Consider the following 12,631-nt stretch of genomic DNA (forward strand, 5'->3'; position numbering starts at 1 on the left):
TTCACAGTTCGCCAAACTTTTCAATCTTCTACACTCCATAATGGTTAGGTTTTTGATGCAAGAGCAGATACACAAGAGATTTACTGTGTAGTTTCCTCTAATTTCTTAACTTAAACATGAAGACCAAACACTACACAAAGACTTCGAAAATTCCTTGTGTAGTGTTTGGTCTTCATGTTTAAGTTAAGAAATTTGAGGAAACTACACGGAAAATCCCTTGTGTATCTGCTCTTGCATTGAAAACCTAACCATTATGGAGCGTAGAAGATTGAAAAGTTTGGTTCGGGCGATTACAAAACCTGTGTTGGACTGTGAAATTGGCTCTGACTCTAAGTTACTCAAAGAAAACTAACCCCCATAACAGGAAGTCAACGCTTTTAGGATTCATGGCATATATTACACTACAAACAAGCAGCATAACGTGTTCCTAGGGAGACACGAGGTTAGCTTCTCAGCCTGACACTTTGCTTTGCTCTAGAAGAAAAAAGAAAATTGAGCAAAACTAAAGGACACAACAACGCCAATCAAGAATAAGGATCATAAGTGGGAGCTGTTACAAAGGCAATCCCTCGCCTACTACTGGACTCTAAAGGGTTGAATCTACTCCCACTTGCCTTGTTCCTGCACATGCACGGCGGTATCCAAGAAAAAAGGGGAAAACAAAACACAGTGGACGATGTTAAATAAATAAAATGAAACGGACCTTTTCCTTTCTCCTCTAAATTAAACTATGAGACCTTTTCCTTTCTCCTCTAAAATGAAACTATGAGACCTTTTCCTTTCTCCTTTAAATTGAAACTGAGACCTTTTCCTTTCTCCTCTAAATGAAACTATGAAGACCTTTTCCTTTCTCCTCTAAAATGAAACTATAAGACCTTTTCCTTTCTCCTCTAAAATGAAACTATGAGACCTTTTTTCCTTTCTCCTCTAAAATGAAACTATGAGACCTTTTCCTTTCTCCTCTAAATGAAACTATGAAGACCTTTTCCTTTCTCCTCTAAAATGAAACTATAAGACCTTTTCCTTTCTCCTCTAAATGAAATATTCCAAATGAACCAAAAACAGAGCTAGATGAACAAAGATAGAGCTTCATCATAGGCGGGCTTAATGAATGAACCTCAAACCATCACTACCAAAACAGCTCGATATATATGAACTAAAACTGAGGAAGCTGATCTAATGTTAAGAATGGAAAGTATATTTGTCTATCCTTGCATTGCCTGAATTGACTAACCTAACTAACAGAAGACTGAAAGAGCTGTTGTTCATTAGTTCATGCCCTAACAAACTGAGTAAGCTGATCTAATAATGTCAATAATGGAAAGAAATATTAATCTATCCTTGCATTGCCTGAATTGACTAACCTAACTAACAGAAGACAGAGCTGTTGTTCATTAGTTCATGCCCTAACAAACGGAGTAAGCTGATCTAATAATGTTAATAATGGAAAGAAATATTAATCTATCTTTGCATTGCCTGGACTAACTTACAGAAGACAGACCTGTTGTTCATTAGTTCATGCCCACAATTCTATTCATCTATCTATTCATCAATTAATCTGTCTACTAATCTATCTATTCATTTACCTCTGCATTGCCTGAACTGACGAAACTAACAGAAGACAGACCCATTGTTCACAATATCAATTACTAGTCATCAGATAAAGAAACTGAGCTGAGAAGAGACTCTTGAAGCAGCTGCTGGATTTTTAATGGACTGTTTTGTGATGCTGGTGATAGTTTTACACGACTTCTGCGTCTTGAACGGGAAAAAGACCCACGAAAACCCGGTTAATCTTCTCTGTGGCCTTAGGAAATAGACGTACTGGGAGACTGGTGCGTTTAAGAATAAGGACAAATGACCACCATAACACCACCCCCACACAGAACACCAGGGCCCATACCTGAAGTACACTGCGAGGTCCGTGGCCAGAATGGCGTCCTCCAGCACACTGATGACTCTGGAGTACTCGTCCGGTGTGCAGTTGCTCAGGATCTGGTTGCCGGAGGAGTTGAGAATCATGACGCACTGGTCGAAGTGGTGGTGCTCCATGGTGGATGTGGTGTACAGCTGGGCCAGGGGGGAGGACGCCCTGGGGGGAGAGAGGCAGTGGGTGAGGAAGTGATGGGGGAAGGGGAGAGATTCACACAGGGAAGGTCGGTATAATAAGACACTTTTGCTTCTCACATCAATTATTTCTAAAGGTCAAAGAGCGGGTGAATCAGGTTATAGTAAGTGTTTCTTCAGGTTCACGGTACAGAAGAAGGGTCACACTACCACCAGGGTCATAAAACTACTCCTGGAAATGCCCACAACTCCTACGAAAGCCTTGTCAAATATATGCTTCTCAGGTTCATGGTACAGAAGAAGGGTCACACTACCACCAGGGTCATAAAACTACTCCTATTTGCCCACAACTCCTACGAAAGCCTTGTCAAATATATGCTTCTCAGGTTCATGGTACAGAAGAAGGGTCACACTACCACCGGGGTCATAAAACTACTCCAGGAAATGCCCACAACTCCTACGAAAGCCTTGTCAAATATATGCTTCTCAGGTTCATGGTACAGAAGAAGGGTCACACTACCACCAGGGTCATAAAACTACTCCTGGAAATGCCCACAACTCCTACGAAAGCCTTGTCAAATATATGCTTCTCAGGTTCACGGTACAGAAGAAGGGTCACACTACCACCAGGGTCATAAAACTACTCCAGGAAATGCCCACAACTCCTACGAAAGCCTTGTCAAATATATGCTTCTCAGGTTCATGGTACAGAAGAAGGGTCACACTACCACCGGGGTCATAAAACTACTCCAGGAAATGCCCACAACTCCTATGAAAGCCTTGTCCAATGTGTGTTCTTGGGCAGCAAAATGTCTTCTAATACGACCCTAAATAGTATGTAAGAAATTTTTCCAGCACCAACTCACTTGATCTGGAAGGAGTTGTTTGTGCCGCGGTGGTCCAGGTCATGGCAGAGGCAGGCCACCAGCAACGCCAGACACTCCAGCTCCCCGAGGACCTTCCACCACTGGGTCGTCTGAGGGAAGAAGAGGAAGATTGTACGCCATGAAGGCAGACTTAACTTGGCAACACATCGTCCTCATTGACAGCCAGGCAATGGAAACACAAACTATGCCATCCGATATTTTTTTCTGGGTACCATTAGAGGCTTTTAACCCGGTAGCTGCGGGGATCATGTTTCTTAAAGGCCCCTCTAAGCGAGAAAAATGAGAAAAAATCATCACTCACGCAAACCATTTCATAATATATATCAACGCATTTGTGATCAGTTTATGCATCATCTATTTTTGGGGTTTATATCATGGCAAAAACTTGGCCCGTCGCTGGTACACAGTAAAGCCACAAATTTGGCCCGTTGCTGGTATATGGTAAAGCCACAAATTTGGCCCATCGCTGGTACACAGTAAAGCCACAAATTTGGCCCGTTGCTGGTATATGGTAAAGCCACAAATTTGGCCCATCGCTGGTACACAGTAAAGCCACAAATTTGGCCCGTTGCTGGTATATGGTAAAGCCACAAATTTGGCCCATCGCTGGTACACAGTAAAGCCACAAATTTGGCCCGTTGCTGGTATATGGTAAAGCCACAAATTTGGCCCGTTGCTGGTATATGATAAAGCCACAAATTTGGCCCGTCACTGCTACCGGGTTAAACTCTCCCACAAGACTCTGCGCACCTCACCGTGACTATATAGAAACAAATATAAGGGACAGGATTGATATATGTAAATGTAGACTATAAAGCGCGTCACCGTGAGTATATAGAAACAAATATGAGGGACAGGATTAATATACGTAAATGGAAACTATAAGACGCCTCACCGTGATAATGGCGAACATCATCTGCGCCACATTGAACGCGTGCCGCCAGTTGTGGTAGGTCACGTTGCGGTAGTTCTTCTTGACGCTGAGCAGCCACCGACACAACACCTCGTACTCGATGTGGAAGCGCCCGATCAGGTCCAGGTCTAGGAACATCCGCAGACACGCCTGTTTTGAGGGGGAAAGAGAGAGAGCAGAACTGATGAGGTTGTCTAGGCATGGGAAAGTCGGCGCAACATCTGTGGTCATATGCCGGAGAGACAGAAGGGGAAGGAATTATAGGAGAAATGAACAGATCCCAGGAGACAGGACACAACCCCGAGGGAAGGGAAAATAAGAGGGAAGGAAGGAAAAGAAAATGGAATACACTAATAACCATAAGATAAAGAATGATGAAATAAAGTTAATGTCTGCACATGACCAGCCCGTCCGCCTCACCTTCAGGCTCCCCTCGTCGTCCAGGCTGAAGTCGTCAAACTTGAAGTCGTAAAGCTGAAACGCCTGGGCTGACGGGATCTTCATTTTCTGCAAGGACGACACTGCATTAGAAACTTTTTGTACACTTACTCGTATTGACTACCAGCCTCTCAAACCATAAGCAAACATGAAACGGTAGAATGCAGGATATAATGAAGATGAATATGATAAGTTTCTGGATCAACAAGTCTGCTGTTAACCCCTTGACTGTGGATTTCCTACCAGAAGACATCACCAAGCTGCAGGAGTGGAACAAAAAGTGGCTGCTACAATTCAATGAAGAGAAATGTAAAGTCCTGCACCTTGGGAGGGGATATCCAGCACACCAATACCACATGGGAAACACTCCACTATCCACCACAGAGGCAGTGAAAGACCTGGTAGTGTATGTTACCAGGCTACCAGTGAAGGCAAAATCAGTGTCAATCGCAGCAGACAGGTTAACCTCCTTCCTGTCTCTTTACTCTATGTACTCATTTGAAAGTAATATTTTTAATGATATTTTTCAGGGCAAGTTTAGGGTCGGTATTATAAGATACTTTCGCGTCTCACATCAGCTATTTCGAAAGGTCAAAGAGGGGATCAATCGGGTTCCAATGAGCGTTTCTTTAGGTTCATGGTACAGTAGAAGGGTCAAACTACCACCAGGGTCATAAAACTACTTCTGGAAATGCCCAAAACTCCTACGAAAGCCTTGTCAAATATGTGTACTTGGGCGACGAAATGTTTAGTATACGGCCCTAGGAGTTGAATTCTGCATGATGTAATTTTTAGAGGTGCTGCAATTAATTCCTCAGTCATATAGATCACAGCTCTCGAGTCATCAACTTAGGCATATGACCGACATTACCACAAGTACAGTAAACAAAAGACACACAATGACCAAGCTCACCAAAGTCTCTGGGATGTACTTCTTAGACGGTTCGATTCCCGGGTATGTGTATGTGTGTGTGGATTGGCTACACACACACACACACACACACACACACACACACACACACACACACACACACACACACACAAATTTCACACAGGAACAGTAAGCAAAACCAGAAACATCAACGAAGCTCAGAATCACCACTGACGGCACAAACTCACCATTAGTCTGTGGGATTCAGTTCTTGGAGCCGTGGCATGAAGTGAAATTTAACACAAGGACAATAAATAGAACAAGAAGCGTCAACAACACTCAAACTCACCATTAGTCTCTGTGATTCGTTCCTCGGGGCCGTGGCGTGGTAACTGAGCACCTCCAGCGTCACCTTTTGCTTGGCCATGGCCGTAATCGCCTTCTCGTACCTGCAAAGGTGCATAACATTCATAAGAGTAAGTAAAGAAGACTGCCAACACTGCCTTTCCTCACTACCATGTCTGCGTTGTGGATGACTTTACTGACTGGGAAAACAACCCTGTCACTGTCAAAACAATAAGAATTCCTCTACACAAGTAAACAAGACCCTCGCTGCTGCCCCGCCACTAACAAGTTGGTGTTGTGGATGACTCTACTGACTGTGAAAACAACCCTGTCACTGTCAAAACAATAAGAATTCCTCTATACAAGTAAATAAGACCCTCGCCGCCGCCCCGCCACTAACAAGTTGGTGTTGTGGATGACTCTACTGACTGTGAAAACAACCCTGTCACTGTCAAAACAATAAGAATCCCTCGACACAAGTAAATAAGACCCTCGCTGCTGCCCTGCCACTAACATGTTGGTGTTGTGGATGACTTTACTGACTGGGAAAACAACCCTGTCACTGTCAAAACAATAAGAATCCCTCTACACAAGTAAACAAGACCCTAAACGCCGCCCCGCCACTAACATGTTGGTGTTGTGGATGCCCATGCCGCAGAAGATCGCAAACGCCTCCAGGAAGTTCTCATCGTTGCTGGTGAAGGGGAGGTTGTCAAACTTGTTCACCAGCTGCACCACGCCCACGATCTTGCCGTCCGTGTTCTTGATGGGCATGCACAGGATGGACTTGTGGCGGAAGGGCGTGTTCTCGTCCACCGACGGGTCAAACCGAGAGTCTTGGTAAGCGTCGGCGATGCACACAGTCTGTCAGGGAGGAAGATTCGGTGCCAAATGACCAAGATGTTGAGGTGCCATAAAGGAAATTCTAAATCAATCAAATCAATCAATCAATCAATCAATCACGGAGGAAGAGAAAGATTTGTTGGTGATGCTTCCGTCCTTCTGCTTCGAGGCAACTTGAGACTGTACTAACTGATATGCTGAGCCATTTAGCATCATAAGTTTAGGATGAAGAGTTTGGAATCATGAGTTTAAAATTAGTTTAAAATTGTGGGTACTTTACTGTGTTCTGGATATAGTGTTTAGGATTAAGAATTCAGGATATGGCACTTAGGATACAGTGTTCAGGATATTGCATTCAGGAAACGTATAGTGTGGCCATGAGTCAGAATATAGCTGTCCTTCTACATAATCATATATATTGTGTAGTTTTCTTTAATTTCCCTGAAGCTTTTGGTTACTGGAATGCATTGAGAGACCACAATATGACACATTATGTACGTATTAACCGTGCACATGATGACCTTTTTTAATAGCAAAGGAAACAACTCGCGGGTGATAAATAAAGAAAAAACAAAAAGCCTGCAAGTCACTACCCAAACTACCATAAATTCAATAGTGTGAGATAGCGTGGCCATGAGTACGGCCCTCTAACAACCTACTACCAAGGGCCAGGACGCCACACTGACCTCTCCCGTCGTGGCCACGTGCCCCGTGATGCCAATGTTGATGGGGAAGCGACTCTCGAACGGGCTGGTGCGGCTCTCAGCGTCGTCACCCTGCAAGTCCTTCACCTCAAGGTCGAAGACGCGCGAGAATGTGCCTCGGGACGCCTCGTGGACCAGGAGAATCTGGGAGGAAGAGTAAGGAGGATATTGTATAAGATGACTGACTGGTTTTGATAAAGTTAAGATTGAATGATAAATGGACTGACTGTCATTATTTTAGCAAAGGTTAACTTGGATTGACTGACTGGCTGACTTGCTGACTGACTTAGCAAGGGTTAAAATTGATTGACTAACCGACTGATTTTGCAAAAGTTAAGATTGAATGATAAATGGACTGACTGTCATTATTTTAGCAAAGGTTAACTTGGATTGACTGACTGGATGACTTACTGACTGACTTAGCAAAGGTTAAAATTGATTGACTAACGGACTGATTTTGCAAAAGTTAAGATTGAATGATAAATGGACTGACTGTCATTATTTTAGCAAAGGTTAACTTGGATTGACTGACTGGCTGACTTGCTGACTGATTTAGTAAAGGTTAAAATTGATTGACTAACTGACTGATTTTGCAACGTCAACTCTGATTGACGAACTGACATACTGACACTGTGCAAAGGTTAACACTGGCTGACTGACTGACTGACTGACTGACTGACTGAGTTCATAAAGGATGCAATTTGTTAGCTGATGATTGATAAGCTCAGAATGGCTGACACTGGAAGATTATCTGACTGACTGACTGAATGAATGAATTTGTAAAGGTTGGCACTGGCTGGCTGAGTAAATTACTGGCTGGTTGACTAACTGAATGAATATGTGTCATGCCCCGAGAGTTTATTTATTTTATCTTTTTCTGTTATCCAACACGACCTCTGTGTGTATCAAATCACACGAGAAATTACTCAAGACAAGGTGAGGGTATTCGCTGGCTGCCTGGGATTGAACCCGTGACCAGCGTGATGGGAGAGCCACTCCTTACCGAGTCGGCCAAAGAGGTATTCACTGGCTAAGTGGGTTATGGGAGACTCGTTCATCAGGCATAGTCGCCGTACAACATATGTGAGTTAGAATTCAATGGCTGATGATTGAGTTTGTAAAGACTGACTGACTGAAGCTGAGAAGGTTGGCTGACTGATAAACTGACTGTCTGATTCAATTTCTTAAGTGTCTCAAGAAGAGTAAGATTTTCCTGGGCACAGTACCTGCACGCGCTCACACTGCAGGAGGCTCTGGGTGTGCGTCATGATGCGGTACACAATCTGCTCGATGGTGCTCTGCTCCTCGAAGATGATCCGCGCCAGATCCAGCAGAACCTGAAAGTTGGAAAGTTTCATTTAGTCGGCGCAACATCTGTGGTCATATGCCGGAGAGAGACAGAAGGGAAAGGAATTATAGGAGAAGGGAAGAGATCCTAGGAGATGGGACACAACCCCCGATTAATACCTGGTACCCATTCACTGCTGGGTGGGCAGGGGCATAGGGTATCAGAAAAGCTGCCCAATTTTTTCCACTCCGCCCGGGAATCGAACCCGGGCTCTCTCAGTTGTGATCCGAGTGTGCTAACCACTGCACCACGAAGCCCCTAGCAGAACCTGAACAGACACACAGATATATTATGGACCTGAACTCACGCCACAGGAGTAATCTAACCTAAGGAACAGCATGACCTCAAGGAAAACATGCTAGCAATTTTTTATATTCAACAACACGCTTACTAATGTACTCCTCCCGAAATTGACCTCTCTTTCGACCACCTCTTTGATTCATTTTATGGGAGCAGCGAGTAGCGGGCTTTTTTTTTTTATATATTATTGTTTCCTTTTTTTTGTGCCCTTGAGCTGTCTCCTTTGTTGTAAAAAAACTGAATCTCACACTGTAACACACATACACCTCTTTTTCTGTTGACTTCTACCCCCTTCTCCCCCCCCCCCCCAAAAAAAAAGTTTACTCTTACATCTGGTTACTCTAAACTTCCCCGCCCCAAAACACACACCTGGTTACTTAGACTTCCCACCTCCCCTCACACACCTGGTTTCTCTTCCCATACACACGACTGGTTGCTCTTTCTTACCGACAAACCTATTTCCTTTTGACTCCCTACACACACACACACACACACACACACACACACACACACCTGGTTCCTCTTACCCACATACACACCTGGTTTCTTTTCTCTCTCACCTGCTTCATAACTTCACACAAACAAATACGCCTTCACTCCCTCACACACACACGTTTCTCTTTCACACTTGTCCCAACACCTCTCTCCTCTTCCCCTCCTCACATCTGTTCTCTCTCCCACGCTCACCTGCTTCATAACTTCACACAAACAAATACGCCTTCACTCCCTCACACACGTTTCTCTTTCACACTCGCCTCTAACACCTCTCTCCTCTTCCCTTCCTCACACCTGTTCTCTCTCCTACGCTCACCTGCTTCATAACTTCACACAAACAAATACATCTTCACTCCCTCACACACACACACGTTTCTCTTTCACACTCGCCTCTAACACCTCTCTCCTCTTCCCTCCCTCACACCTGTTCTCTCTCTCCACGCTCACCTGGTTCCTCTTGACTTCGAGTTGGGAGCGTTCATAGAGCTGGGCGTTCCGTAGACCAATGCCGCAGAACTGGAGGTATGATTCGAACACCTTCTCGTCCGCCGGCGTGAAGCACTGACCCTGCTGCTTGTTGATCACCTGGGACACACAAGGTTGGAAGGGTTTGATTAGGGACAGGTGAAGGATGGAGAGGTAAAGCTAATAGGGACAGAAGGATACAAAGGAGGTTATGAATATATTTGAGAAACTGATCAGAAGGACTTAGTATCCATCTTGCTTGTTGAACACCTGGACAGAGCAAGGTGGGAAGGAATTAATTAGTGACAGGTAGAGGATGGAAACGTAAAACTAAGAACGAGACGAATGGACAAATGAATGAAGGAAGGAAAGAAGTAGGCAAAGATAGAGAAATAGAGGGAAGAAGGGTAAAATAAATAAAGGAAGAAGGGGTAGAAGGAAGAAAAAGGAATATCGAGAATGAGATTAGGAGAGAAGAGAGGAACAAAGGAAGGAGGGAAAGGTTAGGAGATTATAAAAGAGATCACAAAGACATTTAATCCCTCTTACTTCTTCACCTGGGCAGAGCAAGGTGGGAAGAAGACTAATTAGACGCAGGTAGAGGTGAAATAAGAGGTTGAAGAATACAAAGGAAGCTATTAAAGTACTCGAAACTAATCAGAAAGACATTTAATCCCTGTTACTTCATCACCTGGGCAGAGCAAGGTGAGAAGAGGAGGTTAATTAGGAGACAGGTAAACAATGAACAGGTGAAAATAAGCGGTTGAAGAATACAAAGGAAGCAATTAAAGTACTCGAACCTAATCAGAAAAACACTTAATCCCTGTTACCTCATTACCTGGGCAGAGCAAGGTGGGAAGAATGTTAATTAGTCAGGTAAAAGGAAAAAACAACAGGTAAAAGAATGCAGGTAAAAATAACAGGCAAAAGAATGCAAGAGGGGGTTATTAAAGTACTCGAAACTAACCAGGAAGACACTTAATTCCTTTGTTACTTCATTACCTGGGCAGAGCAAGGTGGGAAGGTTAATTAGTCAGGTAAAAGGAAAAAATAACAGGTAAAAGAATGCAGGTAAAAATAACAGGCAAAAGAATGCAAGAGGGGGTTATTAAAGTACTCGAAACTAACCAGAAAGACACTTAATTCCTCTGTTACTTCATTACCTGGGCAGAGCAAGGTGGGAAGGTTAATTAGTCAGGTAAAAGGAAAAAATAACAGGTAAAAGAATGCAGGTAAAAATAACAGGCAAAAGAATGCAAGAGGGGGTTATTAAAGTACTCGAAACTAACCAGGAAGACACTTAATACCTCTGTTACTTCATTACCTGGGCAGAGCAAGGTGGGAAGTAGGGACTAATTAGACGCAGGTAAGGGTGAAAATAACAGGCTGAAGAATACAAAGGAAGCAATTAAAGTACTCGAACCTAATCAGAAAAACACTTAATCCCTCTGTTACTTCATTACCTGGGCAGAGCAAGGTGAGAAGAAGGGACTAATTAGACGCAGGTAGAGGTGAAAATAAGAGGTTGAAGAATACAAAGGAAGCAATTAAAGTACTCGAACCTAACCAGAAAAACACTTAATCCCTCTGTTACTTCATTACCTGGGCAGAGCAAGGTGGGAAGTAGGGACTAATTAAACGCAGGTAAGGGTGAAAATAAGAGGTTGAAGGATGCAAAGGAGTGCGTAAAAGTGCCTTGAGTCTGGTCAGGTGAGGAATGTAGAGGAGAAACTAATTAACGGGGACAGGTGAGCGATACTGGAGAGGTGAAAAGATGCCGGAAACTGAACTGCCGTGTGTGTGTGTGTGTGTGTGTGCGTGTCTCTCTCTCTCTCTCTCTCTCTCTCTCGCGGTTCGTTCATTTCGTCCGGTACAGTTTCGAAGCACTTACGGATGATCTCAAGTCTGGATTCATGAATTTTTATTAATTTATTTGATTTGATTTGATTTTTTATATATTTTGATGGACTTTGGTTAGATTAAATAGCTCAAAAGACACATAGAAGATACTGAACACTGTCTTAATCAATGTCAACGCCTGCTAGTGTGTGTGTGTGTGTGTGTGTTTCGCTTTCTCTTGTGTATTTATGGATCTTAATCTTTATATTTTTTTATTTGATTTTTTTTCTTTATTTTGATGGACTTTGGTTAGATTAAATAGCTCAAAAGACACATAGAAGATACTGAACACTGTCTTAATCTATGTCAACGCCTGCTAGCGTGTGTGTGTGTGTGTGTGTGTGTGTGTGTGTCGTTTTATTGTGTGCATTTATGGATTTTAATAAGTGTTTCAAATGTTTCAACTGTTTCCCACACGTTATTAAGTACAGTTTTCGAATTAGCCTAACAACGGAATTTATGCTTCTCTCTCTCTCTCTCTCTCATTAGTAACCTTTATTTTTTCTTCTGTCATCTGTGTGTGTGTGTATGTGTGTGTGTGTGTACAAGAAAGCTAAGGAACGATCTAAGTAGAAAATACTGAAAAAAAACAATTGGCTTAAAGAAAATAAATGAATAAACAGGAAAATACTGTGGCTGAGCAGGACATGGATCATACAGCCCCGGGGAGGCACTGACCTGCGCCACGCCGATCACCTCGCCGTTGCTGTCCTTGATGGGCATACACAGCATGGAGCGCGTCTTGTAGCCCGTCATGCAGTCGATCTCGGAGTTGAAGCGGTCGTCCTGCGGGGAGAGAGATGGGGATTTTTAGAACATCGGCCGTCTGGAGGGCACGGGGGAAGGAAGGAAGAAAGGAGAAAATAATGGTGACTATCGGCTGCTGGGATATATAAAGATGGAACGAAGGAAATATCGATACCTGGACACACGGAGAGGAAAATATTGGCCACTTGAAGTACACACGAGTGTAATAAAGGAAGCTTGTTGAGTACGGACAAACAAAAAATGGTGGCCTCAAACATTCCGTGACGCCCGGAGCCACACACCCCACCA

The 12,631-nt window shown here is 43.5% G+C and overlaps 1 protein-coding gene and 1 long non-coding RNA gene across 6 annotated transcripts in view; both read right to left on the bottom strand.

Moving 5' to 3' along the window:
- The window catches only part of LOC127002710 (dual 3',5'-cyclic-AMP and -GMP phosphodiesterase 11-like), a 134,971-nt gene that overhangs the window by 9,846 nt on the left and 112,494 nt on the right, over positions 1-12,631 (bottom strand). For all 5 annotated transcript variants that reach the window (XR_007756454.1, XM_050868796.1, XM_050868795.1 and 2 more), the window contains 10 exons: positions 12,254-12,361; positions 9,659-9,796; positions 8,295-8,405; positions 7,051-7,212; positions 6,150-6,385; positions 5,526-5,625; positions 4,288-4,374; positions 3,850-4,017; positions 2,934-3,043; positions 1,904-2,092 (listed from right to left, as the gene is read on the bottom strand). Coding sequence is in view for 4 of the 5 variants with exons in the window: in XM_050868796.1 (XP_050724753.1) it covers positions 1,904-2,092; positions 2,934-3,043; positions 3,850-4,017; positions 4,288-4,374; positions 5,526-5,625; positions 6,150-6,385; positions 7,051-7,212; positions 8,295-8,405; positions 9,659-9,796; positions 12,254-12,361 (1,409 nt within the window). In the remaining variant the exon portion in view is untranslated. The remainder of the gene's footprint in view (positions 1-1,903; positions 2,093-2,933; positions 3,044-3,849; positions 4,018-4,287; positions 4,375-5,525; positions 5,626-6,149; positions 6,386-7,050; positions 7,213-8,294; positions 8,406-9,658; positions 9,797-12,253; positions 12,362-12,631) is intronic.
- On the bottom strand, positions 9,816-11,327 carry LOC127002716 (uncharacterized). The gene is made up of 3 exons (XR_007756462.1): positions 11,140-11,327; positions 10,679-11,000; positions 9,816-10,514 (listed from the first exon to the last, which is right to left on the bottom strand). It is a non-coding gene; the product is annotated as an uncharacterized LOC127002716 (long non-coding RNA).

Source organism: Eriocheir sinensis, chromosome 24 (assembly GCF_024679095.1).
Source record: "Eriocheir sinensis breed Jianghai 21 chromosome 24, ASM2467909v1, whole genome shotgun sequence".
In the NCBI taxonomy this organism is placed as follows: Eukaryota; Metazoa; Arthropoda; class Malacostraca; order Decapoda; family Varunidae; genus Eriocheir; species Eriocheir sinensis.